At 41.4% G+C, this 22663-nt stretch overlaps 1 protein-coding gene across 4 annotated transcripts in view; it reads left to right on the forward strand.

The window, feature by feature from the left end:
* Positions 1 to 22663, forward strand: part of LOC124283410 (pro-neuregulin-2, membrane-bound isoform-like) — a 145336-nt gene that overhangs the window by 13268 nt on the left and 109405 nt on the right. For 2 of the 4 annotated variants that reach the window (XM_046719461.1, XM_046719462.1), the window contains exon 1: positions 15363 to 16143. The exons of 1 other annotated variant lie outside the window; for it this stretch is intronic. In XM_046719461.1, coding sequence (XP_046575417.1) covers positions 15708 to 16143 — 436 coding nt within the window. In that variant the 5' untranslated portion in view covers positions 15363 to 15707. Of the gene's footprint in view, positions 1 to 15362; positions 16144 to 22663 lie in introns of those variants that run through there. One more of the 4 variants, XM_046719463.1, reaches the window with a different exon arrangement.

Consider the following 22663-nt stretch of genomic DNA (forward strand, 5'->3'; position numbering starts at 1 on the left):
GTTATTCTCATCAAACGTTCCATCATTTTAACTTTTACAGTGTTATCAAACTGGTACATTTATATATACTCTCATATTCCTTATGTAGATCAATGTGTTTCTTTTAGAACAAAGCAGGCTGTCACTGGCTACAAATATAACCACAAATTGTTAAGTATAGCTTGTGTTGTACGTCAAGCACTGTAACCTGAATGTCTTGTAACGGAAGCAACTAACGCTAGTGTCTTGTAGATTATTGCTGGGGAATCGCACCGCGGGAAGCCGTTGAAATAATTGAAATTTGAACTAATTTGATTTCGGAAAACTGATACGAATAACCTTCAGTCTGGAAAAAGAAATTGGACGGAATGAATCATCAGTTCTGGCTGTGTGGGGCTCCTGTGACAAGAAGACATCGCTTCCTCTCACTTTTCTTTAGCTCGCCACAGGGTAGCTTCAAACCGCTGCCTGCTAGTACAGTGAAGGAAAACTGATGAGAAAACGTATTTATTTATTTATTTATTTATTCGTGGGGTGGGGGAGCATAGGCGGATCCATGCACACACATGCATCCCTCCTTTTCTCCTTTTCTCAATAGTGTGACCACCCCGTCCCCCTTCTCAAAAAGCTGTATCCGCCCCTGGGTAGGTAGGTAGGTACCTACTTATTTATGGTTCATACCGTTTGGGAAGTCAACCTTTTTGCACTGTAGGATTAACTGTATCACTGTATCATTCACCAAGACTTTAGTATTGAAAGTGAACTTTGAATAAGGGCTCTCTGGAAGACAAAACTCGAAACGAAATATTATATGGCGAGCGCCACAGATGTATTTTCCATCTGATATCCACATTGAAAGTTGAATTTGGACGTGATATATGCCACAACCTGACCGTACGTTTTCTATGTTCAGTTTAAGAATTTGAGAATGAGTGTTGCTTTACGCCGCTGCGCACAAAATCGCAGCAATATCGAGGCTAGGGACAGGTATGTGCTGGGTCAGCTACCTACATGTAGGCCTACTTCCGACCCAACACAGGCTAAACGATGGCGCTAATTATTGCACTTGTATATACACTTGCGTGACTGACTTCTTGAACTGCAGTAGTTCACTGAGCTAGCCCACTGAGATCCCACGCCGCAGATTAACACTCAGACACAGTATACTAAATTCGAGAGGATCAGTCCGTGTTTATCCCCTAGTGCTGGACGCCAGACAGGGCAACAACAAGTACCACTTTTTAACGTCTTTTGGTCGAACCATGGCCTTCCTCCTTCCTATCTGACACATTATCCACAAGGCCACTAAGTCTAACGCCATGAATATACTGTAAATACAATGATAACAGATCCAACATGTTCACCAATCGTGGCCCATGACTTAAAACAATGGCGGGCTTCTAATCTGCGATAGTTTGTTTAATTTTTATATAATATACGGTATAATAAAGATGCCATAAGCCATTACGATAAACCTGGTACCACCATGCAATAAACATGCTTATGAGCTTCCCTGGCACGTACTTTATAATAAGCTGCTTACATCAATGTGATGACTATTTGTTCTACACACCGTTGCACGGAGTGTTGGTATTAGCTTAGACGTTGTTTCTCGATTAGACTAACATCTAGTCTCTGAAATGAACATATTTTACAGAAAAAAACTGTTCATAAAAAATATCATAAAATATAATGAAAAGGAGCCCAGAGACTTTCTTCGTTTTCAGAAACTGTGGTAATCAAGACGTGCCACATTTTCTAGACTTGCATGGGCTTTCTTGGATATAACTGTTTTTTCCTGATGTGTGGGTGAACAAACGTATCTGCAAACACTGCACTACGTCATAAACAGGTGGTTGCTATTAATTATTGCGATTCCGAAAGATAATTCATTGAATGACAACACCTACAAACTTTGTTTTAAGAATGCATTATTTGACCTGACATATAAAAGAATAATATCTCTGAGTGTATAAATATATCGAAAATGCCACCAGGAATAAAAATAAATGTCATTTTCGCCATAGGCCTGAAATAACCTCGGCTACATGACGTCACTCCCGCTATGACGTCATGTAAAGCGATACTGTCGATATTTCCATACGGTTCATTATTATTTCATTTTTTACCACCCGGTGTCACTGTGGTCCGGTTATACATCGTATTTGATGTAATGATTGTGGTGTTTGATGTGTGTTATTCATAGCAACTGTGGGCGTGCATTAGGAAGACCAATGAAAAGTATTTTAAGTCTCATTACCCTGTGCCACTGTCATCCTTCTGTCTATCATCGAGAACCATAAACATCATCAGTCTCATTAAATCTGCTACATACAGGTAAATAATTGATGACCTGTCAATTCAGGACAATCGGACAGGCAATGCTGAAAGGTCACTTCATGCCTGAATGAATTTTTAATGGATTAACAGTTTTGCGTCTTGCCAGTTCTCTACAATGTTCAAACAGTGACATTTGAGAGGTCTAAAGGACAAATATTATTTCTAACTTTTTTCCTCAGTTCCAATGTCTGTTACTTCGAACAACTAATTTAAAGAAAAAAATACAACACAACATATTTATTGATTACTTCTTAAGCTTTCAGGATACAATTCAGTGGAGTGATAAATTAAACAATTTTTAACAGCCAAACCTTATCCCAAATGCAATATATATCCAGTGTGTGAGTGAGTGAGTGAATTGGGTTGAATACTATTCCAGTTATATCAAGGGTGTCAGCTTCATGGCAGGTGATCTAGAAGAGATGCGGGTCTATAAAACGTTTACCAGTAGCAGGTGCAGATCCTTGCGTGTCTAAGGGACGTTACTGCATGCCCAAGAACCCGCGAAATAAAAAAAATGTATTCTTAATCTTCTCATACATGAAAACCATTTTGTAGACGTAGTAAATAATTTATGCGTGTCTATTTTGGTTGTTCGTTTTATAAACCATTTCGATTGTTTGCTTCTTATAATCCTTACACAGGTACATTCATTCATTCGTACAGCCAAACTGACAATTTGTCGCTAGTACTATTTGACCTAGTCTGTCTCGCAGTCCCTGAACCACATTATTTTCCTTACTGCCAAGCCCTATTTGCAGTGCAAAAGCCCTAAATAAAGCAAGTCTAGATTTCCTCTGAATCTCTGGTCTCCCCTGGGGCTCCTTTTCAATTTATAATAGGTTTGTTTGTTACTATCAAAATTATATATTATCTATTCAGAGACTAAGCATTAGTCTACATTTGACCTTGAGATAAACTCTACATGTTAGATATGACAGCTGGATTATTTAAATCTAGTTTTAAATATTACAGAAGTGGAGGCTTCCACACGGGCATGTTTGTTTGGTCTAAGTCTGTATAAATGTGCCCACATACAACAGGGCTGCAAGGTGCTCGTTCGAGTCGCCCAACGTGCCTGGGGTTTGACCCTAAGAGATGGCGTAACCTGGATTTTAGAAATTTATTGGGGTGAAGATCCTATCAAGTTTTCAGCCGGCTCTAAATAGATAGTGTTTATGTTCTTTTTCAGCTTATTTTAATTGCCGATTTGTTTCCAAGATTTAAACCCGACACAGCCAGCGTTACTTTATTTATACCTGGAGAGTCGAAATAATGAATGGACCGCAGGTATTCCGTAATCTATTAAGGTGCTTAATAGATCCATTACAAACGTACTTGTCTATCTACCCCTGGGGAACAAGGTATGGGTTAGTGCTGAGCTATTCTATCCAGGAATACACACGGTGAGATAAGTATTGGGCAGTTGAGAGCTGTTTTGTGCTGAAGTATGAATGGGGAAAGTCGAGGTTCAATGAATCCCAGGTAACAACCTCCTCTCTCTCTCTCTCTCTCTCTCTCTCTCTCTCTCTCTCTCTCTCTCTCTCTCTCTCTCTCTCTCTCTCTCTCTCTCTCTCTCTCTCTCTCTCTCTCACACACACACACACACACACACACACACACACACCACCGCCGACAGTCACCCACGTTTTCAGACTATAGGGTGAGTTTAGTTTTACGCCGCTTTTAGCAATATTTCAGCGTACCCATGTGGGGAATCGAACCCGGGTCTTCGGCGTGACGAGCGAACGCTTTGACCACTATGCTACCCCACCACCCCTATGAGTATGAATGTAGATGTTCTCTGATAGACTCGTCCAGAAGGAGAGGTGTCAGACTGAAAGAGTCCGGCCTCACAAGGTTTTTGCTGTATGGAAGCTCATATCAAGATTAGCTTACTGTTTGGCTTTTGAACATCGACCGGGTGAAATGCACTCTCTGTTCATATTACAAAATGACATTGACCCAAGGGAGACAACTTAGACCAATGAACTTAACCAAAATGTTTTGATTACTGACAAAATGTAAACAAACATGTTCGTATTCTCGTCCTCTTAAGACCTCCCACAGATTTAAGTAGGCTGTATGTTGTATGTAAATATATGTTGTATAAATATGAAAGAGGAGCTCTTTAACAAAACAAAACATTTCCTAGAATATTAGAACCTGAAAAACCTAACAATATCGGGTATTGAAACATGGTTTCCTGTCTTGAGGGTACAAGATATTTCAAAGAGTGCTCCAGAAAACCCTGAAAACGCAGCCCCTAGCGGATCTGGGTTGAAATAGGTCTTCAACGAGCCATGTTTGTCTCCCATGCAGAGTCGGTTAGAATTGTCCTTTCATAACCCACATTTCTCCACTATGAAGATCCTGGTTGGAACTGGCCTGAAGCCACCCATGCTTGTCACCAGTGAAGTTCGGGGTTAGAATCGTTTAGAATCGCCAACAACCCACGTTTCTCCTCTATGAAGATCCTGGTTGGAACTGGCCTGAAGCCACCCATGCTTGTCCCCAGTGAAGTTCGGGGTTAGAATCGTTCGCCAACAACCCACGTTTCTTCTCTATGAAGATCCTGGTTGGAACTGGCCTTAAGCCACCCATGCTTGTCACCAGTGAAGTTCGGGGTTAGAATCGTTCGCCAACAACCCACGTTTCTTCTCTATGAAGATCCTGGTTGGAACTGGCCTTAAGCCACCCATGCTTGTCACCAGTGAAGTTCGGGGTTAGAATCGTTCGCCAAACAACCCACGTTTTTACTCTATGAAGATCCTGGTTGGAACTGGCCTTAAGCCACCCATGCTTGTCACCAGTGAAGTTCGGGGTTAGAATCGTTCGCCAACAACCCACATTTCTCTACTATGAAGATCCTGGTTGGAACTGGCCTGAAGCCACCCATGCTTGTCACCAGTGAAGTTCGGGGTTAGAATCGTTCGCCAACAACCCACGTTTCTTCTCTATGAAGATCCTGGTCAGAACTGACCTTCAGCAGTCCATGCTTGTCGACTAACGTGATCGGTTGGTCAAGCTCACTTACTTGGTTGATGAATGTCTACGTATCCTAATTGCACAGATGGATGCTCATAATATCAATCACTAGATCATCCAGTCCAGACTCGAGTATACACCCACCGTCGTGACATAGCTGGAGCACTGAGGCAGGCTGTTAACAACTGACATTGTGTGACCTGCAATGCTAAACCAGCACCACTCCACAAAGGCACCAACCATAAAAGCCGCGATCCTTCTGTCATAGACACAATTTAAAACACCACAGCCAAAAAGGTTCGTGTTCAGCCTTGGTCCCTAATTATAGAGTTTCTATTCCGGCTTACAATTAACACGTTGTCCGGATCCGTCAACGGCAACATCAATTCAAGTCGCGTTGACTTACACTCGGTCTTCCTTTGAGGCCGTCATTTGGGCGGGATGCTTGTTATTTTCACTAACTATACATAGACCGTACGTCCAAGGTTTATCGTGGAGATGTGTCGCCCTTCGGTTCATGTGTTTATTTGTTGAGGAAATGTGGTTTTAGCGTTACAAAGTGTAAACTACTTCGTGCGTGGGTATTTATTTCCTTTTGATGACTTCATGATAATTAACAGTTAATGATCGCATGTGTTTGTAGGTTTCTTTTAAGCCATTTATTTTAGTGTATAGGTAGCTCTTGTAAATAGCCTAATTAGTCCCACAGTTTTATAACGAATTTGTTTGTCTAAGTACATTTATATGAGCTTTTAAGGATTAAAAACCAGTAAATTGATTTCGTGAATGGTCGCAATTTTTCCCGGGGCTTATTTTGGCAGTAATTTTTCCGGGGATTCCACTTATTACAATTTCGTAATACCTATATCATTGGGGTGGCCTATTCGTTGTTATCACTTATGTCTTTGACAAAGAAGTCGACATTGCGTCCTCTGTTGAACCAGAGATAACGATAGACCTTTTTCATCTCTGAATAATTTAGCTGAAGACAGTTTATTCAAGGTCGAGATGAACAGTAGTTTTAGTTTTATCACCTCGTGGCAGCGTAATGGTGAACGGAGGTGAAACAGACAAATGAAGGGTAAACTTTCATGATATAAACCGGAAGGGTATGTTCGATATAAACCGTATGTTCACAGGTAATAAACCGGAAGGACGATATCTTGGAAGGGTATGTTCGATATAAAACCGGAAGGTATGTTCGATATAAACCGTTCTATAAAACCGGAAGGGTATGTTCACCAACTAAACGGGACGTCTTGATACGTTGGCTGTTCTATAATATACCAACTCGAGTCGTGAGTTGGTAATAGTACGTTTATGAATAGTTAATAAAATCGATTTGCACTTTTGTCAAGACATTGACACATTGATATCAAATATTGTACCGGTACCTATTTTCATTTATTCATACAACAGCGGCATTGAAGACTGCCTAGGGGCTTGCAGTAGAATGTCATGAGGTATAGCGGCATTGGTACAGATGATAAACGTACTATCATGTTATATCAGTAGGTCAATGGTTAAATTATTGTGTTTGTTTGTTGTTTAAAGCAACGTTCAGCAACATTAATGCTGTTTGACGCCGACCTGTAAATCGCCGACCAGACAGACCAGTTATATATATTAAGTGCATTACATCTCGCAATCTACCAGTTAAGATCCAGGTTAGAATTTGGTCTTCAGCAACCCATGCTTGTAAGAGGCGACTAACGGGATTTATCAAGATTGCGTAGATCGATGTTTATGATGTTAATCACTGGAATGTCTGGTCCAGACTAGATTATTCACAGACCGCCCTCATATAACTGGAAAACTGCCGAGTTAAGCAACAGCGACATACCATCAAATACCGACTGGCCGACTGTGACCATTTTCTCCAACTGGAAGCCCCATATTCTGACCCGGAATCGTCACTGGAGCAACTATTCAAAGCAGTGGAAAGCACAGGCCCTCGTGTCTTTCCGAGGATTAATGATTTAAAAAATATTGTTTTTGAGATGACCCCCGACTCGAAATGCTTCTCAGTACTATACATAATGTATTATACAGTGAAGCATTTCGAGTCGTGGGCCATCTCAAATTTTTGTATATATTTAAAAAAATCTCTAATCCTCGCAAAGACACGAGGGCCTGTGGTGGAAAGGGGGTATGATGACGCAATCAACCACAGGTCTGACCATTACACTGTCTGGCAACGACCAGCATGATTGCTAGAAACCCCGGTTAAAGTACCGCGCCTCTAGTAGCGTATTTTGTTAATTTGTTGTTTAACGCCGCTCTCGACAATGTTTCAGTCATATGTAAGCGGTCGATTTATGAAATACAACTCACGCAGTGACTTTACAACAGAACTGATACGCACTGGGGCCATGTCCAATCACTGTCGGTCAATTCGGCTAAATATAAAATCACGTATCGTGCTATTTTGATTAAAAACAGGATAATAATGATGTTTAGAGAAAGCTGAGTTTTACCATTACCTAATCCCTCATTATCTACTGTTTTATGAGTTCAATCTTTATGAAAAATACTGGAATGGGGAGTGTGAGGTATCGGCTATTTGATGATGCCGCGTTTCATTGTGAGTACCTGTATTGAGGTGAGGTGAAGTGAAATTGGGTTTAACGTCGTGCTTGAGAATATTTCGCTCATATGACGAAGTGCATGCGTGTGTATGTGTATGTGCGGCTGCTTGTACTAGCCCAGACTTAAGCTGGTTTTATAGTGCCAGCTCACTGAGATACCATGCCGCAGTGAAGCATGAATACCCCACTCAGACACAGTATACTGACTCCGAGCCGACCAGTCCTTGTTGTACCCATTAATGCCGAGCGCCAGGCAGGGACCAACAAGTACCATATTTTACCGTCTTTTGGTATGACGCGGTCGGGGATGGAACCTGCGACCTTCCGCTCTCTGGGCGGACGCTCTAACCACTACACCACGGAGGCGGTCGAGTACCTGTATTGAGAGATGTAGATCGTTCAGTTCTCTCGGTGCGTTAAATCTGGCCTGTACCATTAGGTTGATAGACAGGTAGGTGAGAGATCGGGTTCAAGGTCTCAAACCCATTGGTTTTATAGGAGAGGAAACCCGATGTGAATAATCTTTGATTGTTTTACCACCAAACTAACGATCTGATAGACTAAGGGTCATGAACTGGGTAAGCCTCAGTGTCGAATCCAGGATAAGCGTTTCCTTGTTTAGCTAAGGGACGTTACTCTTCATGACGAACGATGCCTGAAGAATTATGAAAGGACGTCGTTGGACCTGTGGTCACTTCCCTTGAACAGACCGAAAGCTCGGCAACAATTTTTCTTTTGGATTTCTTACATGAAAATCTCTGATACTAAGGAGCGGGTTTCGTATCAGAGTAAACTATGTATTTTAATGAACTTGCTGGTTTGAAAAATAATGTCAGCATGTTTAGATCGCAGTATCAAGAACCAATCACAGGCATGGTTAAAACAACGGAACGTTTGTAGAACAGAAATACACTCCGAGAAGTTAGGACACTTCTTTGTCGCTATGGCTAACTGGTAATCAATTCATAACACATTTTTCGTCCGTTCAAACGATTTATCAAGAAGGACCTTCAAAGATAGTACTGACACAAAGAGTGCTGTTTGACATGTGGAGAGATAGTGTGTCATTTTTATTGTTTACCAGGACCGATCACAACAAATTCGCGCAGATAACACCTCCATTTGTTGTGACATCTACAGTATGCTAGATATTGATCAGCGCGTGACATATATTGACAGCAATCAATCATCGTTATTGATCCGGTCGCAACGACTGGGTCAAGGGAGATAACTCTGTTGGAGATAGTACCTGTTCAGGTCTTCTCAGTATGGTGACATTGAGTTGACATTTTCAGTTTGAGTTAGGAGCTTTGTGTGAAGTGTTTACCCCGCTGGTGAGAATGCATTGCTGTACACAGTCTTATGTGGATTGAAAGAGTTGAGCAGCCTTTAAAAGGACTTGCTGTTGGGTCACAAAAACGCAATGTATTTAATTGTGAGTACAATGTACATGCCGTCGGGGAGCTAGAGAATTCCAGCCCTGGCTTCACCTATCCTCGGATATTCTTAATGCAAAAACGTTTTTATAAATTTCAGTTTATGTAAATAAACTTTGATTACTCTTTGAAAAACTATCAACATTGTGACTTTCCTCACACTAATCAGGTTATATTTCTGTTTAAAGTATTCAATTCTGGAGACAGGCGATTATAGTTTTAAGATGTTAAGCAGTAATAATCCTCCACAGTGTTGAATCTGTAGTAATCTCTTAGGCGATCCACCACCCTGAAATGTGGTCATTTGGATGGGTGGTAGTTAGATCTCGTCGACTTGGTTGCATGTCGTCACATCCCCATTGACGTAGATCGATGCTCATGACATCAATCACTAGTTTGTCAGATCCAGATTTGATTATTTACAGATCGATGTCACATGGCTGGAGAAAAGCTAGGGTGTGGCGTATAACAGCAAATCCAGTAAAATAGCAAGACAGTGAGGGTGTTTAAATTGAAATAAACGTCATGTATCCATGTGACACATGTTAAACGGGGCGGGGCTTATAGAACGTCGGGGCAATGGGGTAGCTTAGTGGCTAAAGCGTTCGCTTGTCACGCCGAGGACCCGGGTTCGATTACGCCCATGGGTGCAATGTGTGGTGTCCATTCCTGGCGTCACCCGCCGTGATATGGCCGGAATATTGCGAAAAGCGGCGTAAAACTAAACTCACTCATTCACAGCACGTTCTCGTCATATCATTGATCATTGCTCATGCTTCAGAAACAGGTTTAACTTATTTCTGGCTGGCGTCAACCAAAGAAAAGCACCTAGAATACGAACGCCACTGCGGTTTGATTAATTTCATGGTAAGAAAAAAAAAGTTAGATCAAACTTCCATTCTCGTCGATAAAGCAATGGCTGAAATTATGCAAGATTCCTGATCTCGTCCTTTCACAAGAGACTTGGGGAACTGATTCATTCACGTCGCAGATAAGTCCTCATTCATGCGTTCATGTACACGAACAGACAGCATGTCTTACCATTGCTGAATGGACTTTCAAATGTAGGTCAGGGATAGGATATTAAATGTGCACCGCCTACTGATGTAAGGGATTTAGTGTGGACTGTTGTATGTATGTAACGTATATGGGAACACGGACAAATATTACTGTTACTAAAATTTCAGGATTGAATTTCATTCTCAGCTGCAGCTAGCTTTGAGAGGAACGAGTGAGTGAATGTAATTTTACGTCAACACCAGTAATATAACTATCAGGTTTGCTGGGTGCTGTTGTTCGGGCTTGTAAACTTGTGGTTGATAGCCTAAGCGACATCACATGCGTTCGGGTCACAGGATTAGCTATGGCGTTCATTTCAACCACCCTGTTCCAATGTTTAATGGACCCCTGCATCCTACTGGGGGCGGTGGGTAGTCTGGTGGTTAAACCGGGTTCGATCCCCACGTGGGTTCAGTGTCTGAAGCCCATTTCTGGCGTCCCTCGTCGTGATATTGATGGAATATTGCTTAAGGCGGCGTAAAACTAAACTCACTCACTCTTCCGTAATACTGTCGTGTAAGTTATCGTCGTGGTATTGCACCTATCTTGGCTGCCTGTACGAGTTCGGACGAATGCTGGGTGAATATTGCTAGCCCACCTATCTTCTCATTTGAATATGGACAGCCCATTCAGGCACATTATACATACTCCGGGTTGACCAGTGCTTGTTTTATCCGTTTTGTGTCGAACGCCAGGCAGGGCAACATCAAATAGCACGCAGTAACGTATTTTGGTCTGACGCGGCCGGGCATCGAACCATCGACATTCCGCTCTCCCGGTAGACGATCTGTGCGTTGTTCCTTCACCTTCGATCTTGTTGCAGACAACTACCTCATTTTATAGATTAAAAATGGATATGAATATAAATCCATATGACGGAGTGCGAATAAAGTTAATGATTTGTAAGTAATATCGGCTTAATAAAAATAGTTTATTAAATTAATAGTTAATGCACCGACAAATATAGCGCAGTTAATGAACGGCAACTTACCTTCACATCTACACCGTTGATTTAAACATGGCTGTGTCGGCAGCTGAATATAGGGACCGTGTCAAATATATTGCCATGTTGCCCGGACGGCAGTGCGCATGCCCGAAATTGACTGAAGCGCCTATCAAGAAAATTGTCTGCGAGGAGATATTACAAGCGGTTCTTGGTGTCCTCAGCGATGACAGTAATTCGCTGCTAAACAGGCCATACTAATGCTGAGTCTGCGAGATTCCCCAGTGTAATGCGGAGACAGATGCAAGGTACAATCTATAATGACCGGCGGGTTGTAGCTCAACATGATACAGGGGGAATTTTCGACTTATAAAACATGGGAGTGGGCGATACGGCGGTCATTGACGATCTGGTGATACGACGTATAAGGAACTAATGGTTACATATCTGAATGATATGAATTACAATGTAATAAGAGCATGCATTTAAAATGTATGTCCACGTAAGAATTTAGTATTGGTAAAATGGTTACAATAATGATCCTTGGTAAAATGGACGTCTTGCTTCTGGAGATATTCAGTCAAGAGATTGATGATGGCCCATGTGAATACGTGTTTGCAAATCCCGCCGGAGACGCTAGATCGATTCCTAATATGGTACAATTATTAGAATTGTTGCATAATTGTGAGAATGAAGCAAAATTACATACATCGAAGAGCGAAATTCATCCATCCATTCAAACTATCGTCACATATTCATCAACCTCGACGTATAAGAAGAGCTGTGGGGTAGCCTAGTGGTTAAAGCGTTCGCCAAAGACCCATGTTCGATTCCCCAGATCGGTACAATGTGTGAAGGGCATGTCTGGTGTCCTCAGCCCTGATATTGCTGGAATATTGCTAAAAGCGGCGTATAATTGAACTCACTCATTCGACGTATTAGACTGTCATAGATCCGGTCCATTAATTGAGTGTCATTGGTCATACAATTGTAAGTTGAATTTACACCTCAGTCTTATTCGGTCGTAGGTGTTCATTTCTAAATAGACGTCAATAAAATAGCGTGAAATTCACACCACCAGTTAATTCAGCAAAGTACTCGATGAATGATTATCGTTTAATTGAAAAGCAAATCTCGCTTTGAAATTTATAACTTATTCAAATGTTTACAAATCCATTTCTTTAACAATGTGCCGGGGTTCTTGAATGACTGATCACGGCAGAACCTCCGAGACTTAACAGTAATGATTTTACAACTAGAAAACGATCGTTTGAAAATCAACATATTTAATTGACATAACTTGTATAGTCGTAAAGCCAGCACTGAGTATAAAATCAATTACGTTTAATTATGTATTGGCACGAGATATACCATTATAGTGTTGCAACGTACTCCCACGGAAAATGTCAGGTTTTTTCATCGGAAAGTGACTCTCATGAAATGAATGACTGATTTCCTCCAACTGTAGTGATGTTTCGGTCTAATAATAGTCTAGCACGGTGCGCGCGTGCTCAACACGCATCACGTCAAGGGAGAATCTCGTGCTGAATGCGTTTAGCATTGATTCTGAATCAGCTGGAGAAGTTTATCGTGGTTGCCAAGAGGCTGGTTTGGGGCTATGAGAGACGTGTTCTGATTGGTCAATTTTAGTTATAGTCTCATCTAAATATCGCAGCAGATACGCTTCCGGGATTTCCACATTTACTTGCGTATTTGACTTGGTGCTGATCACCTGTGAATATGTGTGATCCTGTTATGACGCGCTGCCTGTTTACGGTAAAGACTGTTGAAGTACGTTGTTGTCATTGAGGAGCGTAACTGATTGTGAAGGAGTTTGGGGATTGATAGTCTTTAAAATGAACAAAGGCCTTTTACTGGTCTTCAACAATAAGAGCACCGTTTCATGCAATGACATAACAGACCTTGAGGATATGTAGGGTTGTCGTTTACTTCGAACGGGTATACGTTTGGAATGGCAAAACGCATTCAGGACCGTCTTGTTCTGGCTTCATATTCAAAGCATATAAGCCAACTTATTTCATAAAAGCGGGTTCATTTGAGTAAGTGAGTTTAGTTTTACGCCGCACTCAGCAATATTACAGCTATATGGCGTCGGTCTGTAAATAACCGAGTCTGGACCATACAATCTAGTGATCAACAGCATGAGCATCGATCTGCGCAATTGGAAACCGATGACATGTGTCAACCAAGTCAGCGAGCATGACCACCCGATCCCGTTAGTTGCCTCTTAGACAAGCATGGGTTACTGAAGATCAATTCTAACCCGGATCTTCACGGGTGGGTTCATTTGAGACCCGGTATAACCGGAGTTGCGCACCTTACCTGTGTCAGAATCCGCTTTGGGGTTCTAATCTAAAATTTGAACTATTATTCTTAGGCAACCTGTTCCTTGTTACTATGGGTTCAAGTGAATGGTGAAGCCTACCGCTGGCGTCATGTCGATTGGACTTTACCCCACATTTGACTGAGACGCTGTGATATATAATAGTCCTACTGATATTAAAAACCAACGGAATCAGTTCTAGTAATCTATCAATTTCACTGTGTTGTCTTCATAAGGTGACGGGTGGGGTGGGGTGTGTGTGTGGTTTGTGACGACCATTATTGGCATGAGTATATAAGAATTTAAATATCTTGTTTTTCCCAAGTGACCTAAAAAGAACAGAAACCCGGGTCTTGTCTGTGGGACTAGCAACGGTTTTATTAGGCTCCCGTCTAAACAGTTTAGACCTCCTCGCCACTATGTTTACAATAGGGTTGTTTATTTGGTATTGATGTAAACAAAGATGGTAGTTTTGGGTCATGGTCATAGTGATCCGTAATCTGGACTAACGTTGCTAGAAATTTCGTAAATATTTATGCGCCATTTTCAATATTTAGCAGCCATATTTATACGGTTACGTTTAACTGATCATAGTTTGTGCATATGGTCCCCAGTGATATCTGGAACATAAAATAAACCTAATAATTTGCACGCATGGGGAAATTATCATGTATTAATTATGAATACATAAAGGTTGCAACAGGGTCGCGCATATATATACATTACATGTATATGTAATTATCTATACATGTATCTGGTTAAATGGCAAATGCATTTCGATAACATTATAACGGTTAACTGATCACTTTACCATCCGCGCCAAAAACCTTTAAAATTGTCATCTCGTTAATCCAAACAGTTTGAAAATATGGACAACACAGTCACCATAGAGACGCTTCTCAGGCAATGCATGGCTGATAGCATATTGTCAGGGTTAATTTTCATCAAGATAAGATATCCATAGTAACGCTGAGTCCGTTGGGAAACTATTGAACGGATTCATTCATATTGGTACATACTTATCTGACCCTGACAGTCATGTTTGTTTGTTGTTAAAATCAGCAGTATTCCAGCTATCTGACGGTTTTCTGTAAATAATCGAGTCTGAACCCGACAACCCAGTGATTGACATCCGGAGCATCCATCTACGTACAGATGTGTATCAACTAAGTCAGCGAGCCTGACCACCCGATCCCGTTAGCCTGGACCAGACAACCCAGTGATGACATCCGGCATCCTGAGCTTCCATCTACGTACCACCCGATCCCGTTAGCCTGGGCCAGACAACCCAGTGACTGGCACCCTGAGCTTCCATCTAGGTACAGATATGCATCAACTAAGAGCCTGACCACCCGATCCCGTTAGTCACCTGTTACAAGCGTGCGTTGCTAAAGACCGGTTCTAACCCGTATGATAATCCTAATGATAAGTAGAACATGGGTATATTCCCACTGTTGTTACGTAAATAACCCGTTCACCCAAATACAACCGGCAAACAAGAGTGTATGACGAAAGTAACACTAACATCTCCCTACTCTCAACCCCAACCTTATATTTCCTGGTTGTATTGTTGCTACAAACTTGATATAATCGTCCTGATATTCAGATTGACAGGCCTGATATGTACCTGTCAAGTTTAAACTGTTACCAAACAGCGATTTTTCTAAAACCCAACCTCGTTAGTCCACGCTCACTGAGGTAATCCCATTCTAAATCGACACATGCTCGGCTCGACAAGATGAGATTAAGAGTCGCTCGGCGAACGCTACCGGTATGCCATCCTGCCTGTCTGTACGTCGATGGCTTTCCGTCAGGCCTGTAGGGGAGGGATCATTCACGTCCATGGTCGGTCAACATCTTCGGAAGTCACGAAAGGGAGGCGCACATTTATGAAACGCACTATAGTCGAAGCCGGTTTCTGAGCGAGTGGCTCTACAACCGTACGCAAGTGGTCCAGTTGACTATCGTACAGGAACATGTGAGCAACAGTGTAGGGGACCGTGTTGTGTGCGTCTTGTGTATTTGACAAGATGAGGCGAATTTTGAGTCGTCTGATCACTTTAGGTTTACTGTTGTGTGTGGTCCATGTTTGGTCCGAACGGACTTGTGGAACGGAATTCACAGACCCAGGATCAAGTGCATTGTTAGCGGATATTATTGTGGAGGGTCGTGTGCGAAGAGTACCCGGAGGATCAGACCGGTACAATGTGACAATCAATGTTCGCAAGCTCAAGAAAGGTGAAACATTACTGAACGGTGGAAAGAAGCCCAAGTCCATCAGTATAGGGCCATTTGGGAAAGAAAATAAACAAGATTGTGTCGGTCAGGTTGTTCAGAAGAAAATATATTTATTTTTCCTAAGGAAACCTCCCAACGGTGGAAAATATTTGGAAATATCAGCCTTGCCAGTTAAAGCTAAAAAAAGGACTACGAGACTTATCCAGAAAATAATATGCCAGGATTGTGGTGAGTAAGAAAATTAGCATTTACATCAGTTCAGTGTCATATACCTGACACACCTGAGTCTGATTGCCGAGGTGGCCTACCTGTAATGTACCTGTTGTCAAGACAGGTGTATGTCCTTGTCATGTATAATCAGTGGTGAAGTTGTGTAACGTACCTACCTGCCCGTTGGACGAGCAGCCTCTAAGTGACATACTGCACATGGTGTTAATTGTCATACATTGTTCTTGATTGCGTCTCGTACGTTATTGCAACGGGTTTCAACGTTGGGACCTGGGTGTATTGATTTCTCTTCTTCGAGTCATCTCGTATATAAAAATAGGCCAGTTTAAATAGCTCACGCATTTACACCCACATCCACCTCTATTTCGAGCCTGTCACTATAACGGTAAATCAATTTTGTCACCAAGGCGGAATGGACAGTGTTTTAGATAGTCCAGATGGCTTAGTCCGATGAAATGTATACACCGCTGAAATTGATCTCCGACAGGTTGTTCTTCCACTGTGTGACATTGACCTTCACTCAGTCTCACTGAGAGAGCGTTTTCTTGCGTTATAGTAACTCCCAAACACGGTAATGCTGTAAGATGTAGATTAACCGTAAGAGGTTGGAGTGTACCATGGAGTTAAGGTACCGTGAACGCCTGTCGGTTTCAATGAGCCATAATCGCCTTTCGGGCAAGTTGTTACCTAATCCAAGCTTTAACCCCATTCGGTTGTTCTTTACAGCTGGTGTGGGTGGTGTGTGTAACTGACAATCTATTATGTGTGGGTAACTACCCAGTGCCAAGTCAAACATATTGTCACCAACAAATGATTGTTAGAGGTAAGGTGTTACCTAACCTAAGATCTTAACCCTTTTCGGTTGTTCTATATATTTAGTGTAGGCGTGGGGATCTTATTTGAGAAAATTCTGGTTGATTAAGTTCTTGATAACAAGTCAAATATATTATCATTATAACATTTGGTTCTTTATAGAACTTGATCCGCTGTTGAAAACGTATTATTTGTAATTTGAGAGGTGGTTGAAAATAGTAAGGAAGGCACTCGACTTGAATGTGACACTGGTCTAATAGGTTTCAATGCTATGTTGTGCCAAGCTTGCTCATATATGACAGTGATTTTTGGACAGTTGCTAAAATGTATTAATGAATAGTGAGTGAGTGAGTTTAGTTTTATGCCACTTTTAGCAATATTCCAGCATTATCACGGAGGGGACACCAGAAATGGGCTTCACACATTGTACCCATGGGGGCAATCGAACCAGTATGTCATAATGGTTTTTTTATCTTTAAATAATGAACTGTATTGTACTTATGGAAGACGCACCTAAGGCTGAACAGCCAGCCTGCAGTGTCCCAGGATGTCGGATGTTTCATTGGGTTTTAAGCCAAGGAGTCACAGCTAAAGCTGTCAGTGTGGGTGTATTGAGTGAGACGAAACCATGACACCTAAAGGGGAAATATCATTGGTGCTTGATAAACGGGTGGAATTCTAGAAATCTAATTCATACTCCCACACAACCTGGGGTCTCAGTCTAACATGGGTAAGGCCCTGGTCTAAACCTGCTTTCAGGATTACCTAAATCAACACTGTGATTTTAAGCAAATATGCTCACACATTCATTAGATTCACACAGGGTTCGAGAGTTTAACACAAAACAGATATTTCTGGAAAACGCATACCATCGATGCGGCCATCGTATGTTTTATTGATAGTCATGAATTTCTGACTGACATTTTTATGACTGTATTATGGGGCTTGCATTAGATTTCCATACTAAAAGTGACACATCAGGGAAATATCATAACAAGGCACTGAAAAATGTGTAATGTTATGAGAAAATGTACTAACCTTAAATGAGTCACTATATTGTTATTTCATGAACTTGTTAGATACCTGATGTCCACAATGGCCAGGTAGCATACAATTGACACCAGCCAGGTAGCATGACATTAACACTGACCAGGTAGCATGACATTAACACTGACCAGGTAGCATGACATTAACACTGACCAGGTAGTGTTACATTAACACTGACCAGGTAGCATGACATTAACACTGACCAGGTAGGTAGCACCAGGTAGCATGACATTAACACTGACCAGGTAGCATGACATTAACACTGACCAGGTAGCATGACATTAACACTGACCAGGTAGCATTACATTAACACTGACCAGGTAGCATGACATTAACACTGACCAGGTAGCATGACATTAACACTGACCAGGTAGCATGACATTAACACTGACCAGGTAGCATGACATTAACATTGACCAGGTAGCATGACATTACATTAACATTAACATTGACCAGGTAGCATGACATTAACACTGACCAGGTAGTGTTACATTAACACTGACCAGGTAGCATGACATTAACAGTGTCCAGGTAGCATGACATTAACACTGACCAGGTAGCATGACATTAACACATGACATTAACATTGACCAGGTAGCATGACATTAACACTGACCAGGTAGCATGACATTAACACATGACATTAACATTGACCAGGTAGCATGACATTAACACTGACCAGGTAGCATGACATTAACACATGACATTAACATTGACCAGGTAGCATGACATTAACACTGACCAGGTAGCATGACATTAACACTGACCAGGTAGTGTTACATTAACACTGTTATATTGCTTAACTCACTAAAACTAAACTCACTCACTCACTCAGTGTCGGCTGTGTACCATGACACTAACACTGGCCATTGAGCATGAATCTAGTTTCATATACTCATGTCATGAAATTAAGGTACCAGTGCTTTCATCTCTGAATGCATATTTCATAAGAAGGCTACATCCTATGCATTGATTTCAAGACATATTACTTTATTCAATACCTGGTGCAGAATATCATAATCAACTCCAATTAGCCGTTACAGCATGTTTCAAACCACTGCTCTTATTGATTCTAACCTGTAGGTGGCTCATGCTGGAAGCTGTGCCTTCAGTTTAGACCATTTATGGCATCGCAGACTGTGATTACATTTCAATAATGGCAGATGTCTTTTCACAAAGAATCCAGGAACCCATAGAAGTTAGAGATTTAAGGTTACTTCGCGACAGGGCTGCTTCTTAGGCTTTGTCGGTACCACATGTGCCACAGTTTGGCAAATTGCGAATGGGAATTTTGTCGGCAGACGGCAATTCCCCATGTCTTTGATGTCTGTGAGTGGTTCCATGGCGGTGTGATTGTTTGTTCTCTAAGTGATAGGTAATTATGTATAGACTATTCATGCTCAGACTCTTATGTAGGACGGTTTGCATCCACTTACAAAAAACATCATCGCAGGTACTTACTCTCTTGTTAAGATATTTAAAGGTGCAGTGCTCATTTAGGATGAAACAAGAAAAACATATTATTTAATTTTTCAGTCGTTTAGATTTTAGTGTGTCTTGTCATGAAGCAGAAATTATGATTTAAAAGTTCCACTTAACTGCATCAAACTAATGTTAACGCAGCAGAGAGTGGTACAGGAGTGAAATGCCCATTGTCCATGGTTAGATCCTGGTGTAGGAAAACCGTCCTTGAAAGAGATTATATTTGCGATGAACTGCAGACAAGAAGACCACATGGCTGAAATTATGAACCTCTTAATGTTGCCACCAAATATGCTTTCATAACGGGTCCTTAAGCGTCCTCATAGTACCAGTGATGTTATTGGTCAGGATAAGTTCCAAGCGGAGTGTGCTTGTCTTCAGAGGCAACTCTATGGATCAGATGTTTGTGTCATCACAGCGGTCAGGGTTGAAATTTGGCCATAATATCAACCACTGGTTTAGCCTGTATGGACTTGATTATCTCAAGAAAGAAAACTGTAGCACCTAGAACAGTTCTCAGATTAACAACATATATACATATTTACATCGTATTGACAGTATTTCATGTTTTCTGGTATTTCAATCAATGAATGAGTCCTAATGTTAAAAGGGTTTTGTAGTCTAGTGGTTAAAGTGTCACTTGTCATATGAGAAGGCACAGGTTTGACTCCCCACATGGGTACAGCGTGTGATGACCGTTTGGTTTCCCTGTGTAACGTTGCTGGAATGCTGCTAGAAACGGTGTAAAACAATACTCACTCACTTAATGCTGACTCAGACTCGGTGTATTTGTAAACGTATTAAAAAAGTGAAACCAGACTTATTATCATGCCATATTTCTAAAGTTTATCGGGTAGTCACTCCTGCTTCTGACCTAACCACCTGCAGGTGCTTGAAGGCGGTATGGTCTACTGAAGCCGATAGCCTCTTTATCTGAACACCGTCACGTTTCATCAGTCTTACAGGCGAAGGCAAAAATGAAACTTCCTCCTGTCTGACTTAAACATGTTCACAGATTGAATTCAGATTATTTTGTACACTAATTCAAGTTGAACATTCCTGGTTTGTTTTGAGGAGGAAGGGTATTTATGCAGGAAAAGATTTATTAGATTACATACTTGTTTGACTAAGGCTATGGCTTTGTTGAATAGGTTGTGTGTAAGATAGGTTGTGTGTAAGATGGGTTGTGTGTAAGACAGGTTGTGTGTATAGGTTGTGTGAAAGATGGGTTGTGTGTAAGATGGGTTGTGTGTAAGATAGGTTGTGTGTATATAGGTTGTGTGTAAGGATAGGTTGTGTGTAAAGATGGGTTGTGTGTAAGATGGGTTGTGTAGTATAGGTTGTGTGTAAGATGGGTTGTGTGTAGGATAGGTTGTGTGTAGGATCGGTTGTGTTAGTAAGATGGGTTGTGTGTAAGATAGGTTGTGTGTAAGATGGGTTGTGTGTAAGATCGGTTGTGTGTAAGATGGGTTGTGTGTAGGATAGGTTGTGTGTAAGATGGGTTGTGTGTAAGATGGGTTGTGGGTTGTGTGTAAGATGGGTTGTGTGTAGGATGGGGTTGTGTGTAAGATGGGTTGTGTAGGATAGGTTGTGTGTAAGATGGGTTGTGTGTAGGATGGGTTGTGTGTAGGATAGGTTGTGTGCAAGATGGGTTGTGTGTAAGATGGGTTGTGTGTAGGATAGGTTGTGTGTAAGATGGGTTGTGCAGGATGGGTTGTGTGTAAGATGGGTTGTGTGTAGATCCCGGTTGTGTGTAAGATAGGTTGTGTGTAAGATGGGTTGTGTGTATAGGTTATGTGTAAGATGGGTTGTGTGTAAGATATTCGGATCCGTCATTTGTATGTTTGCATATTAATATGATATGATATGCATTTAATATGATAACCTATCGCTTAATTTTGCTTTTACGCAAACAGTTCTTGTTAAGAGTAAGTGAGTAAGTCGAGTTTTACACGCTTTTAGCACTATTCCAGCAACATCACGGCAGGGGACATCTGAAAAGGACTTCACACAATGAACCCATGTGGGGAAGTCCTCGGTGTGACAAGAGAACGTCTTGTTAGAAATGTCCAGTAGCAGCTGTGCAAGAGTTGTCTCAATGGATGGGTGGTTTGGCTGATGACTGGTCAGTTCAACCATGGACAAATATGTTTACTCTTTTCCCTCCTCAAATGGTGATATTTTGTGTGACATACTGTAAGGCATACAGTTACGTAACTTTGGAAACGTGTGACAATTACCGCCATAGCATTATATTGGTAATTTATGCTATTGTATTGTGTACAATGAAACCTTGTTAATCTGGACACAACCATGCTCCATGATGGACAGATTTCAAGATTAACAGATCATGGATATATTTTTTAGACTAGAAAGGAATTGTTAACAAGTTTATTTGGGTGGAAGTTTCCTTAGTAACATGGTGTCACTGTGTACAACAGAATGTCATCTTTAGCATCTAGCTTCATCATCAGTTACAATAGAATCATCATAGTCACCATGACATCAAGCATCTGACAGAGCAGTAGTCATCTTGTGGGTGAGTTCAATGAGTTTTGATACTGCCTTGGCCAGTTGTTCAGTATAATTTGTCAGCTGAAAATGGATGGAGAGGTTTAGCAATGAAGTTCTTGGCAGTTTTCCACTTTGGTGAAACCACAAGCATGGCTATAGTGCTGACAAACATGACTGGGACAAACATGGATTGGAACCCACAATCATAGGATTCTGGTATGCCAAAGGGAGGTAACTATACACACATTTGCACCACATTAGACAATGGGCCATCTGTCCGGGGCACAGTTTCACAAAGAGTGTTTGCTTTCCACACCCTTTATCATGCTCTCCAGATTCATGATAAGGTTAGCTACAGTTCATCAGCCCAGTGTGTGTTCAGCTCTTGATGGTCATACGTTCGTTTACCACAAGACGAAGAAATAAAGCCCTTTATTTTATTACAGCAGCCAAACTGCTCCACTTATGTGGTAAAATGAATATGATTAATCACTGGTAGGTTATGGGCAATCTGTTAATTGAAATAATTCTGTTCATAGCATAGTTGTATTTACACGCGGGACCAGATTATGGAACCGCTAGAGGTCACAGGGCCGTTATCTGTAATTATGCAGGTAGGTATATTACAGGTTGTGTGCAGTTGTTGATGAGGCTAGGGGTCCCT

The sequence above is a fragment of the Haliotis rubra genome, unplaced genomic scaffold (assembly GCF_003918875.1).
Source record: "Haliotis rubra isolate DU_JTF1 unplaced genomic scaffold, ASM391887v1 Scf315, whole genome shotgun sequence".
Lineage (NCBI taxonomy): Eukaryota > Metazoa > Mollusca > Gastropoda > Lepetellida > Haliotidae > Haliotis > Haliotis rubra.